The sequence below is a fragment of the Atta colombica genome, unplaced genomic scaffold, assembly GCF_001594045.1.
Source record: "Atta colombica isolate Treedump-2 unplaced genomic scaffold, Acol1.0 scaffold123, whole genome shotgun sequence".
NCBI lineage: Eukaryota > Metazoa > Arthropoda > Insecta > Hymenoptera > Formicidae > Atta > Atta colombica.
In genome coordinates, this window is record NW_017259210.1 from 227,642 (window position 1) to 240,076 (window position 12,435).

Genomic DNA, 12,435 nt, shown 5'->3' on the forward strand with positions numbered 1-12,435 from the left:
TAAAATTGAAAATTATATAATTCTTAATGATACATACACAGTGTATATGATTAAGAATTTTGAAATATAATTATAATATCATAATTATTTAGCTATTATATAATTATAATATTATAATTGTATATAATACATTTACAGTATATTTAAAAATAAAATTATGTACAATTATTGCTATAAATTATTATCACGCAAGAGAGAGAATGACATATTATTTTTCCAACGTAAAATATTCTTTTAGTTTATATTTCTCAAAAATGATTGCGTTGCGGAAAATCACTCTTTCGAATATATAAATAAAAAAGAATCAACAATTTTCTCGCGCTGATGCTTTGAAAGTGAACTGCAATTGATAATCGAACGTATGATGGAATTGTTCATAAGACATAATTTATATACTATGAATCGAACATATAGTTCAATATAATAATTCGCGAAATTCGATCCAACGTGAAGTTGAATCAAACGAAAAAGTTGGTTACGTCGACAAGAAATATCTCGTATAAACTTATTTTTTTAAAATCAGCAAAATCACAAAAAAGTATGAAATAATTTCAAAATTATCGCGTTTTTTGCACCCCATAAACTTGTGTTGCGATAGAACTCGATATTGTAATTTACTTCAGAAATCTCTGGCGATTAATTCTCTTTGCGAGGGGATTTTTCAATTCCTGTTCTTGGAAGAGTTATTTTTCGCGAGAAGATTTTCCCCACTATAAAAAAAAAAGAAAAGAGAGAATCTGTTAATTGAATCTGAGAAATGAATCGATCAATGATCAGTATACTCTGATTTTGAATTTCGCTTTGAAGAACATTTTGTTGCCGGTCTTCTTATGGCTGCGAAATAAAATCCCAGGGTTGTGCGTAAGAAATAATAATCCATATCTATACAATGTAAACTATGTAAGCTATGTTTTACATGTCATCTGTGTAAACAATCTATAAATCAATGGATGCGTTCAGCAGAACGCAACAGTTTTGCAACCATTTTATGATTGCCGAAACAGGACTATTTCTCTAGATGTAAAAGTAATATCAGTGTGAAGAAAATTTCCAACAGTTGCAAAATAAACATTCTGTTGAATACAGCCATTGAAACTTATGTTCTTTATCGTTGCACTGGATTGCACTAAAATTTTTATCTTATATATTTTTATTTATCAGTATCAAGTTATATATGAACAATTATGAAATTTAATTACTTCTTTTTGTACTGTGTTATTTAATTTATAATATTTTATATATTTTACGTTACTTGTATTATTTATAGGAAATGGATTTAAACCTAAAACCTTTTTTATTATTTGTATAAACAATCTATAGATTATCAAAGCTTATGTTCTTTATTGTTGTACTAGACTGCAGTAAATTAAGTTTCCATCTTGCTTATGTATTTATTAAATACTAAAGTCAGATAACAATCATAACATTTAATTAGTTTCTTTCTATACTGTGTTATACAAATTATAATAATTTATAATTTACATATTTTAATATTGCATGTATTGTCCAATGAAAAAGATGTAAACTATGTTTTACGTGACATTTGTGTAAACATCATCAAAACTTTGTTTCTTTATCGTTGCATTAAGCTTTCCTCTCATTTATGTTTTTATTTATATTTTCTTATCATATAATATACTAATAATTGTAAAACTCAATTTTTTTTGTTATATAATTTACAATAATTTACATATTTTACATTGCTTGTACTGTTTTCATGAAACAGATGTAAATTATATAAACTAGACATTGCGTATCGTTTGTGTAAATAATCCTATAAATCATCAAAGCTTCTTTATTATTGCAGTAGACTACACAACTGCACAGGCTTCCATCTTTCTTAAATATTTTTCAAACTAAACTTATCAATACTAAAATCAGGTGTATTAACGATCATAAAATTTAGTTTTCCCTATACTGTTATATCCAATATATAATAATTTACAATAAGAAATAAAAATCAATTTTACATCATAAATAAGTGACCGTAAAAAAAGCTGGACTTAAATTTATTCCAGCTTTTTCATTTTTTATGAACATAAAAACAGAACAAAAGTAAATTAAATTGATAGATAAAACATTCTTAATACTTTCAACTTCTATAATGCATTTTTCCTAATTTTGGACTTATGCCTTGTCAATTAAGGGGCTCATATTTTATATTGCATATACCGTAAAAAAACAGATGTGTGTAAACAATACGTAACAATACGTAAAAGTTCCATGTAAACATAATCTCGAAATATACGGCACAACCCTGCAAAATCGTCTCCGCGCATCGAGTATTGAACTCTGCTGCGGAATCGTACCGGTTTCAATCGACCTCGCACCGCGGTGAATGACACTCTCGGCTCGGTTCGGAGCACATCGGATCGGCTCGATCTCGGCGATCGGGATCGCGGGATCGCGTCTGGCCGTCGTGCGAAGTACGAGGGGGGCGGGGCGAACGGGCGCATGCGCAGTCGCGCGTTTCTGGCACTTAGACTGGTTGCGCGGCGTCGCGACGCGCACACGGAATACAGTCGTTCGTCGGACGCGGGACGAGACGGGCGCGTTGCGGACGGCTTAGGGTAAAGTGTGCCGTCTCTCCATCTTTCTCTCTCTCTATCTCTTCTCTCTTTCTCTCTACTTCCCCGTCTTTCTCACGGTCTCTTGCGAATTCGCTAACACACTCGTCGGGAGATCCACTGTGTGTGCGTACGCGTACATTCGCGCCCCAGCCATCCGCTCTCGGAGCTTCTTGTGTCTCACTTGGTCGACGGCGCAGCTGAAGCACGGTAGTCCTCGCGCCGCAAGTCCATCGTTGCCCGCGCTGTGTACAGATTCCGAGCGTCCGGGAAAATGGAGCTCGAGCAGGCGACACCACAGATGAACGTGGATCTGGTAAGCGATCGTGATTCCGCGTCCACGTAGGCGCACGTTTTTGCGATAATCGCCTGTGGGAGCGCTCTCGCCTCTTGGTCGTCTCTCATCGTGCCCGACGCGAAAATTTTCTAAGTCCCAAAATGGCGTCTGCGACTAAGTCCTATCGTGGCGGACGGGCGAACCCCGAGGCGCGCGCGAGAGTGCTCCTCGTGGCTCCCCGGCTTTTCAATACCGTCGAACAGAAGCGCGCGCCCGCATTTGACCTTCCTGGTCGCGCTGAACGGTCGCTTGTCTGTTTCAGGAAAAGAAGACCAAGGAGAGCGGCGGCGGCGGCGGCGGCGACGGCGTCTCCGTCTCCGGGAATCATAGCGGTGAGTACTTTACTTCTTTTACTCGGACGCGTGTGAGTGTTGACCGAACGGAGGCGAATAGTTGAATTAAAAATCGACCGAAGGACTCACGAGGATCACGGAAAGGGGGAATTGAACACGTGTCTCATCCGTCCAGGGAAGAAGCGCTTGAAGGCGGGATGAGGGATCTTGCAACTGCGGAAGTTGCCCTTCCCGTACCTCTTTAATTATGAATTTTGCATCTTCTCGAAAGTTCGAGAGTTTTCCAGCGAGAGTTCAAGGATGCTTCGAGAAAGTTCGAGTCTTCGATCGGGGATAGGATCGTTGTGGTAGCGATGTTTGAAAAGAATAGTAAAGAGTTCCAAAACAAATGAATCATGTGCGATAGGTTTAAAGAACCGCGCGAATTTTTGATTGTTAATTTTTTATGAAAAAATTTATCCACATTTTTGGTCAGAAATCTCATTAAATGCGTGTTTATTAATTCTAATTAATTTTTTAAATATGTTTAGTCATTTTTTACCTATTTTTCTATTTTTATTTTTATTAATTTTTTTATTGTTCTTATTTTTATGTGGTTCTTAATCTTGCATATTTTATTGATTATACATTGTTTTCAGCGATTGAGAGGATCTAATTCTAGAATGCTTAACAAAATAACGATAATTATCTAAGGTTCGATTCCATCAATATTAGATTAATTTTAATTTATTCTTTAGCTTGCAATTCTAAGAATTAAAGCCAAAGTACAGACCTTTGCATAATGCACAATGCATAAAGCATAAAAAAAAGCCAATCAGGGTCTTTCGTTTCATGGAAAGAAATGGACTTTCTTTGGTTCACTTTCTTATTAACTTTATTCTCAGTTCAATTTATTTTAACAATAATTACTCAAACCGAGATTAAAGTTAATTTACATTGGTATAAATCGGATTAAACGGAGTAATCTTGGTGACTTGAGATGTTTTTTTCAACTTTGAATTTTATTCAAAGTTTATTCCTTATTTTGTTATTATTTTAGATACTATTAAATTAACATTTATTTTGTTTCATTATATTAAACTTTATGTACCTTATAATTTTTAATAGACAAAATTATTTTGAAATTAATGATGAATCTCATGTGTATATTGTAAACTTTAATTAGACATTTTCGTAGATCATATCAATGGCATGTCCAATGGTTTCGACAAGAAAAGGGAACACAAATCAGAACATAGAGACAAGGACAGAGAACGATCTCACAAATCGGATCATAAAGATCGGAGCAAAGACAAGGAGAGGAATCATAAAAGTGAACACAGGGATAAGGACAAACATAGACATAGCTCCAGTTCTGTTAAGGATAAGGAGAAGCATGATGGTAGCAATAGTAAAGACAAGGATAGAAAGAGTTCGTCTAGTAAGGACAAGGAACATAAGAGTAGCAGTTCATCTAACAAAGATAAGGAAAAGGACAAAACCAGGGACAAAGAACATCATCACAAATCCAGCTCGAGCTCCAAAAATAAAGACAGGTAAAATAAAAAAGTGTCTTTTAAAATATTATGTAATAATTTTTGACGGTGGTATTTATCTGATTACGATATATTTTTGCTAGGCACAGCAGTTCTAAGGACAAGGACAGCTCGAGCAAGGATAAAGATAGGCATAGACACAGTAGTTCCTTGAACTCTAGCTCGCGTGATAAGGATAAGGACCGCAGTATTTCAAAGGACAAGGATAGTAAGAAGCACTCATCGGAAAAGGACAGACATTCCACTTCTCACTCTTCGAGTGAGAAGCATCGTTCCTCGGAAAAAGATAAAGACAAGCACAGAGAAAGTTTGTCCAGCAAAGATAAGCATCGTCATGATAAAGACAAAGATCGCCATCGCCATGATAAGGACAAATGTAAGTAGCAATATTTAAGCTTTTTTATATATATATATTTATATATATATATAAAAAATATTTATTTTCCCTTTTTAATCTTTCGTGACCAAATGCAGCCAAACATCGCGAGGAAAAGGAAAAGAAGGATAAGGAGGAGATCAAAGTAAAGGAAGAATCGAACGTGAAGATGAATCACTCAAGTGAAGGATATTACAACTTAGAAATCAAGACTGAGATAAAAGAGGTAAGATTTTGTTTGCGGTTAACGTTTTGGAGAATAAATATAAAATGAAATACTGATATGGATTTCTTTCTTTAGGAACCCATGACGCAACCGGAATTTGATGATGATGACGATAGCGGTGGTGAGCGACCGCTTTATATTAAGGAGGACGATGATGATGAACCAATTAAGGAGAATGCTAGTATGGATTCGACGGATGGAAATGACACCAGGCTGTCGGATCTCCACAATACGACCATAAAGACGGAAAATGACTCGGAAGAAGAGGATGAACCATTGGTAAATTTTGTTTTTTCAATTTTGTTTTTTATTTTTGAAGATTATTTAGATCCTTTTCATTAAATATATTGATACAGTTATCGGAATCTAAGGTATCGTCAAGAGTAAAAAGAAAAATCGAGTCGGACGAAGATGAAGACGTTCCGCTGTCAACGCGTAAGAAAGCCAAGAAAGCTACTAACCAGAAGACTAAGAAGAAGAAACGAAAACACGCGGATGATGATGATGATGATTATGACGCCGAGCCTGAAGATACACCGGTACTAAATTTTTTTATTAACATTTCTTTCAAATTAATTGAAATGTAGATCGTAGAACAGTATGTTTTGTACTGTTTGTCTTGTAGAAACCAAAGAAGAAGACCACAAAGGTAAAAACAGAAGGCGAAGTAAGCCCGAGGAAAAAGAAACAAGAGGAGGAGCAGCAGGAAGTTTGGAAATGGTATGGACATTCAAAGTTTTCCTCTCAAATAATCATATCAATGCAGTAGTTCTTTCTTAATTTTTACTTTAGTTATTTTTTGTTATTTTAGATTAACTTTAATCACTATTTAAATTACATTTTCTGGTTCTGATATTCGTTTCTATCAATATAGATTAATTTTAATTTTAGTTTAGTTACTCTTCATCTTTTTTTAATTCTTAGAATTAGAAAAAGATGAAGTGTTAAATCTACATTGATAGAAAAGGACATTAATATGGAATTCATTCTGCTTCAACGTTCAATAAGTAGATCTTATTCCTAGGAATGAAATCATGATATCATGATTGTAAGTCCCTAGAAATTCTCCTTCTATTGGAGAATGAAATGTGAATCTTCCATAAGAATACATTCAATGTCCAATAGGAGCGTTTGTCTCTTAGAGATAAAAGTCTCTAAAAAATTGGACATTTATTCCCATGTGGCATCGTAACCTATATTTCCTTACAGCGACTTTCTTCGCAAATCTATATTTATTCTCAAGTGAAAGATGCGAATGATAGATGGATGTAATGCCAATCCTTGTAAGAAGCATAGTAATTCGTTTCTCAATGAGATGTTTAGTTAATCTTGGAGGCCATCACAATTACATAGTTTATAAAACAAAAATGGATCCACCGATTTTGAGGTTATATTTGAGGTTATGAATCACATTGATTTGAATCGTTCGAATCTAATATCGAAATTTCAATTGATATGTTTTATTTTCTTCTACTTTCATAAGGCTTCGTCTTGAGATTTACAATGAGATGACTTACAATCTTGAGAATACAATTTCTTCATCTATCATTTCTAACATAATTTATCTAACATAATTTAAGGATAAAAACTTGCGTTTATTAACATAATTAAAACATTAACATAGTTCTATAATTATTATAATTAATATTTAACATAATGTTAAATTCAGGTGGGAGGAAGAGAAGAAAAGCGATGGGACGAAATGGTATTTCTTGGAACACAAAGGACCAGTATTTGCACCACCCTATGAACCCTTACCTCCTAACATAAAATTTTACTATAACGGCAAAGAGATGAAGCTGAGCGAGGAGACAGAGGAGGTCGCAACTTTCTATGCGCGAATGCTCGACCATGACTACACGACAAAGTTTGCTTTCAACAACAACTTCTTTCACGACTGGCGAGAGGTGATGACTGAGTCGGAGCGTGCCAAAATCACCGATTTGTCCAAATGCAACTTCAAAGAGATGCATGCGTACTTCTTGCAAAAGAGTGAAGAGCGCAAAGCCATGACTAAGGATGAAAAGTTGAAGATCAAGGAGAAGAATGAGGAGATACAAAAAGAATATGGTTTCTGCAGTATTGATGGCCATAAGGAAAAGATTGGTAACTTCAAGATTGAGCCGCCCGGATTGTTTAGAGGCCGTGGTGAGCATCCTAAGATGGGCAAGTTGAAGAAGCGAGTTCTACCAGAGGATGTGCTCATCAACTGTTCGAAAGATTCAAATATACCGAAACCACCGGCCGGTCATAAATGGAAGGAGGTGCGACACGATCCGAATGTAACATGGCTGGCTTCTTGGACGGAGAATATTCAGGGCCAGGTGAAGTACGTGATGCTAAATCCATCCAGCAAGCTCAAGGGCGAGAAAGATTGGCAGAAGTACGAGACAGCGCGGAAGCTGGCGCAGTCGATTGACAAAATTCGTGCGGAGTATCGAGATGACTGGAAAAGTAAGGAAATGCGCATTAGACAACGGGCTGTTGCTCTGTATTTCATTGATAGGCTGGCGCTCAGAGCCGGTAATGAGAAAGATGAGGATCAGGCGGATACTGTAGGTTGTTGCTCATTACGAGTGGAGCATATCAAGCTGCATGAACAGAAGGGCGGCAAGGAATACGTCGTCGTATTTGATTTCTTAGGTAATAATTGAATTATTGCAATTTTCATACATAATATATATTTATAATTAATCCTTTGGTATGCTGCATTATTGAAATGATACATTTGGGTATAGCACGGCCAACTTAATTTGATTGTTTATGACTTTCATGAAAATAAACATATTGCAAAGAATTTTTAAAATCAAAATATATAGATCAAAATATATTAATGGTACCATGTAAATGTATGTAAGTTTGTTAATAAAAAATTATAAGCAATGAAAAAAACATTGGAAAAGCATCGGAAAAAGAAAGCGGGGTATTCTTAGAGTGAAACCAAAGGATTAAAAAATAGTTGTATTTTTTATATATTTCTTAATATTATAATACAATTCAATTCCGTGATTTCTATAGAATTAATCCCACAGGTAAAGATTCTATTCGATATTACAACGAGGTGCCAGTAGAAAAGCGCGTTTTTAAGAATCTGCAGCTCTTCATGGAAAACAAATCGCCTGGAGACGATTTGTTTGATCGTCTCAACACTACCGTGATGAATAAACATTTGAACGAGCTGATGGAAGGTTTAACCGCTAAAGTATTCAGAACTTACAACGCATCGTGGACGCTGCAGCAGCAGCTCGATAAGTTGACTGATCCGAACGAAACAGAGGCAGAGAAGATTCTCTCGTACAATCGAGCCAATCGCGCCGTTGCCATATTGTGTAATCATCAGCGTTCAGTACCGAAGACACATGCGAAATCCATGGAGAACCTAAAGGCAAAGATTGACACAAAGAAAGCAGTGATAGCCGAGTGTGAGCAGCAAGTAAAGGACGCTAAACGAGATGCAAAACACGGTTCAGTGAAGGAAAAAGTGTACGTCATCTTTTACTTATATTTTGTATACATAAAATAAATTTATAATAGATAATGAAATTTAGATTAATAATAATAATAAACTTATAAAGTTTGATAATTTAAATTATTTATTATGAATTTTGCACATAAAAATTTTATAATTTTAGTTTAAATGGTATTTAGATATAAAGACTATTTTATGCCCGATAAATTTAAATTCTTTGTCTAATTTAAAATTATTTTTTTTTCTTTGTAAATTAACTAAGAAAACTGACTTTGTAAACAACTCATGTTTATATCATGCAGCTCGCATGCGTAAATTAATTGGTCTTAATGTTTTTATAGAACATATGAAAAGAAGAAGAAACAACTAGAAAGATTTAAGGATCAATTAACAAAGTTGGAAGTTCAAGCAACTGACCGAGAAGAGAATAAAGAGATCGCTCTGAGTACCTCCAAATTGAATTATCTCGATCCTAGAATTTCCGTTGCTTGGTAAGTATATTTAATATTTTTATCTAATTTTTTCGTTTTTCATAAATTTTAATTTTATTATTTTTATGTTCTTCAGTTTTTTTTATTTCACATATTCACAATATTTGTTCTTGCAATTTAATGTTCTTATATATTTTATTTATTATAACTGATATTCTTTTTGCTAAGATCGGTACTATGATGTCTTAAATAATTTCTTCCTGAAAAATAGATGGTTCAATTTCTTTCCAGAATTTCAGTAATGGATACTAAGTAACTATATACGTTATTTGGTTTCAATTCAGGTTTCTTTTTCTAAGTATTCTCCCTCTATACTCTTCTTCTATCAATATAGCAACGATGCTGCAGAATAAAAGTCTTATGTCACTCAATCATCACTCAATAAGGATTGCCAATTTCTCGGTCATTTCTGTACATCATTTATATTTGAGATTTGAAAATGTGTTGTAAATTGGATTTAGACTTGCAAATACTGTAAAAGTATTTCTGAAGACTTAATTTAGTCAACTTCATAAACAGCTCTGCAGCATATTCAATTCTTTTCATATTTGTTGCTATTCTACAATTACTGTGCTCTTTGGACCGCTCCAATTCCATAGCAAAGGAAACTCCCTACTGCTAGAAAAAATATAAAAATTCGGTACTCCGTTATTTCTCGAAGAGACCGAAAATTCTGGACAGAAGTTGAACCAATCATGATTAATACTTGTTTCGCTCATTATTTCCTTTTTTCATATGTCTATACAAATTGTTTGTCCAGGTGCAAAAAGCATAACGTCCCGATCGAGAAGATCTACAACAAGACTCAGAGGGATAAGTTCCGGTGGGCAATAGATATGGCCGGTCCAGACTATGTGTTTTAACCCCGCGGATTGGCATCGTCGTTATCATCGTCAAGACCAATGCATATCGGTCCATGAAAGGAGTACATCTCCTGCTGACGATGTATCTAGTGAATTTTACGTTCTAACGAGCAGCCAGGAGACTTAAAGTAAGATAAAGAGAACGAAAAAAAAGAACAGTGTAAACAGTATGGAAAATTTTTTACACTTACGCGATAGAAATGTGAGAGTGTGGGAACATATTTTCTATAAGATGATGTGCATCGCGTGCGTATTAAACAATGCGATTGGTATATTTAAAGTGATTAACTGAATGCAGTACGCGGATTTGACGAGCTTGTCTTAGACCGATCGTACGCGTTTTGCCATGGGTAAAATGCTTTCTATTTACATCGCTAGCTTGTTCGTCTACGTGCTGATTCGTGCAAGGCACTCAGAAGTGATAATTCATAGGGATGATAATTGAAAGGATGGTTGCCGCGCGAATTGCGGGTGATCTGTGCGAGGGAGAAACATATTTTTATTTCGTTTAGGTAGAAATTCATTCTGACTATGGCGTAAGAAACTAGTAAAAAAATTTTGGAAAAAAAGGATTTCAAATTTGTGACGGCATACACGAGAGGCAGAGATTGAATTTTGCGAAAAGCATAAGGAATCGGATGGCCGACTTCGGCATGCGAGAAATATAATTATGCTATTGTATATATGTAGGACATATTCGTACGAGTGAGTCGCGGATATCGTTTACGATTGTGTCGATATTAGAAAAGAAAAAAAGAGACGGAAGAGAAGGAAGAAGAGGAAGGGAAAGAAAGCGAAAGAAACCAACTCGGAATAGGCAGCTGATGAATTTTATATTTCCCTTTAACGAGCATAAACACGCATAATGCACTTGTTTCTCTCATAAATGTATGATAATGTCATTCATCGAGTATCACGTTTACATTTTGCAGCATGTCGAAGACATATATGTATTCGTAGAACGTATTCGATATTGTGCACTCCTCTTTTGATATATAATTGAAAGAAAAAGCGTAACTAGCAAATTTTTGCCAGATCGTGGTCCCCCTCCCCTCATCCCCTCACCCCCACCCCTCCAAGAAACTCAATAGTATAAAGAAATGCCGAAATATATGAATATATATATATTTAAGTGAATTTACATCGCTTTAGCGATTTATGTTTTATAAGATGATGTCTCTAGGCTATAAAAATAAACGACAAAATGTATCCTTTAATTTCTTAACGTTATTTGCACATCTCGCGCAGACCTTGCTCGGTGCCGAGCAGAAAGGTTACTAGGCACACATACACGTGTGTATGTTATGTATACATATATATACATATATGTATATAGTATGTGGGAGTAGAAAGTAAAATTTCCATTCCTCATAATATATTTCATGCAAAAATATATATATATATATATATATATATAAAATAAATGTAAGTATATAATTATGTACATGTACGAATTATATGTACTTATATGTATATATGCATACACATATATTTTATGCTCATTTGACGATAAGCATTAAAACATAACGTTAAGCATTAAACATAACGTTTCTTATTTTCATGATCGAATGGCGAGACATTCTCACGCATGTGCTTAAATAATACGTAAGATATGAATTTATCTAGGAGAAATTTTATTCGTCGTGACCCCTATCCCCTTGCTTTCGTTCTTCGCGAATTTTTTTTACATTGCGAGGCTAAAGCACGAATGAAAATCGTCTTGTAGAAATTACGGAATTGGCGCCGGATTTACGGAGATCTATGGGACCTACAAGATTCTTTTCGGATAGAAAAAAAGATCTGCGTACCGATTTACGTGATCTACATAATTGTATCTCATTGTGCGACGGCGTGTGTCTCAGAAGTGGAGTAAAAAGAGTATCATTGTCTGTAATTCGCGCGCTATAACTAATTTTTAATCTTCGTCCCTTTAATTCGGATCCACCTTTTACTACGCTCATTTCTACTGATGTGAATTAACTTCAACTTCGGTTTAACTTAGTTTTTATCTGATTTTAAGAATCAGAAAATGATGAATAAATTAAATCGAGAGATTGAAGTTAATTTACAGATTATTTTTTTATAAAAATGAACAGGGAAAAAGAGTGATAGCAATTATAAAAGAATTATACAAGTTCCAGAATTATTGTACATATGAATACATTATTTTATAGTCATTGCAACTTATTCAATTATGAATATTAATTAATTTTTTAATTAATTAATATTCAATTATGAATATTAATTTATTTAACTGAATATTAATTTATATGTACAT

The 12,435-nt window shown here is 34.5% G+C and overlaps 1 protein-coding gene across 4 annotated transcripts; it reads left to right on the forward strand.

Annotated features, from left to right (window-relative positions):
• The first annotated feature begins 2,151 nt into the window (after positions 1–2,151).
• LOC108694741 (DNA topoisomerase 1) lies at positions 2,152–11,436 on the forward strand. 4 transcript variants are annotated; one of them, XM_018204389.1, is made up of 12 exons: positions 2,152–2,883; positions 3,167–3,236; positions 4,375–4,732; positions 4,816–5,108; positions 5,207–5,334; positions 5,410–5,613; positions 5,691–5,873; positions 5,960–6,054; positions 7,004–7,977; positions 8,367–8,817; positions 9,145–9,294; positions 10,055–11,436. In XM_018204389.1, exons 1-12 carry the CDS (start codon positions 2,842–2,844, stop codon positions 10,155–10,157), a joined length of 3,051 nt encoding a protein of 1,016 aa, XP_018059878.1. In that variant the 5' UTR covers positions 2,152–2,841; the 3' UTR covers positions 10,158–11,436. The 4 variants fall into 4 exon arrangements, with proteins under 4 accessions (XP_018059878.1, XP_018059879.1, XP_018059881.1 ...); XM_018204390.1 differs by having other exon boundaries at positions 5,706–5,873; XM_018204392.1 differs by lacking the exons at positions 2,152–2,883; positions 3,167–3,236; positions 4,375–4,732; ... (3 more) ...; positions 5,691–5,873; positions 5,960–6,054 and adding an exon at positions 6,632–6,721.
• Positions 11,437–12,435: the final 999 nt, after the last annotated feature.

Coding starts and splice junctions, on each gene's coding strand:
- LOC108694741 (XM_018204389.1), top strand. CDS start 2,842: ATGGAGCTCGAGCAGGCGACACCACAGATGAACGTGGATCTG. Junction 3,237..4,374: donor CGTCTCCGGGAATCATAGCG/GTGAGTACTTTA, acceptor ACATTTTCGTAG/ATCATATCAATGGCATGTCC. Junction 5,614..5,690: donor AAGAAGAGGATGAACCATTG/GTAAATTTTGTT, acceptor ATATTGATACAG/TTATCGGAATCTAAGGTATC.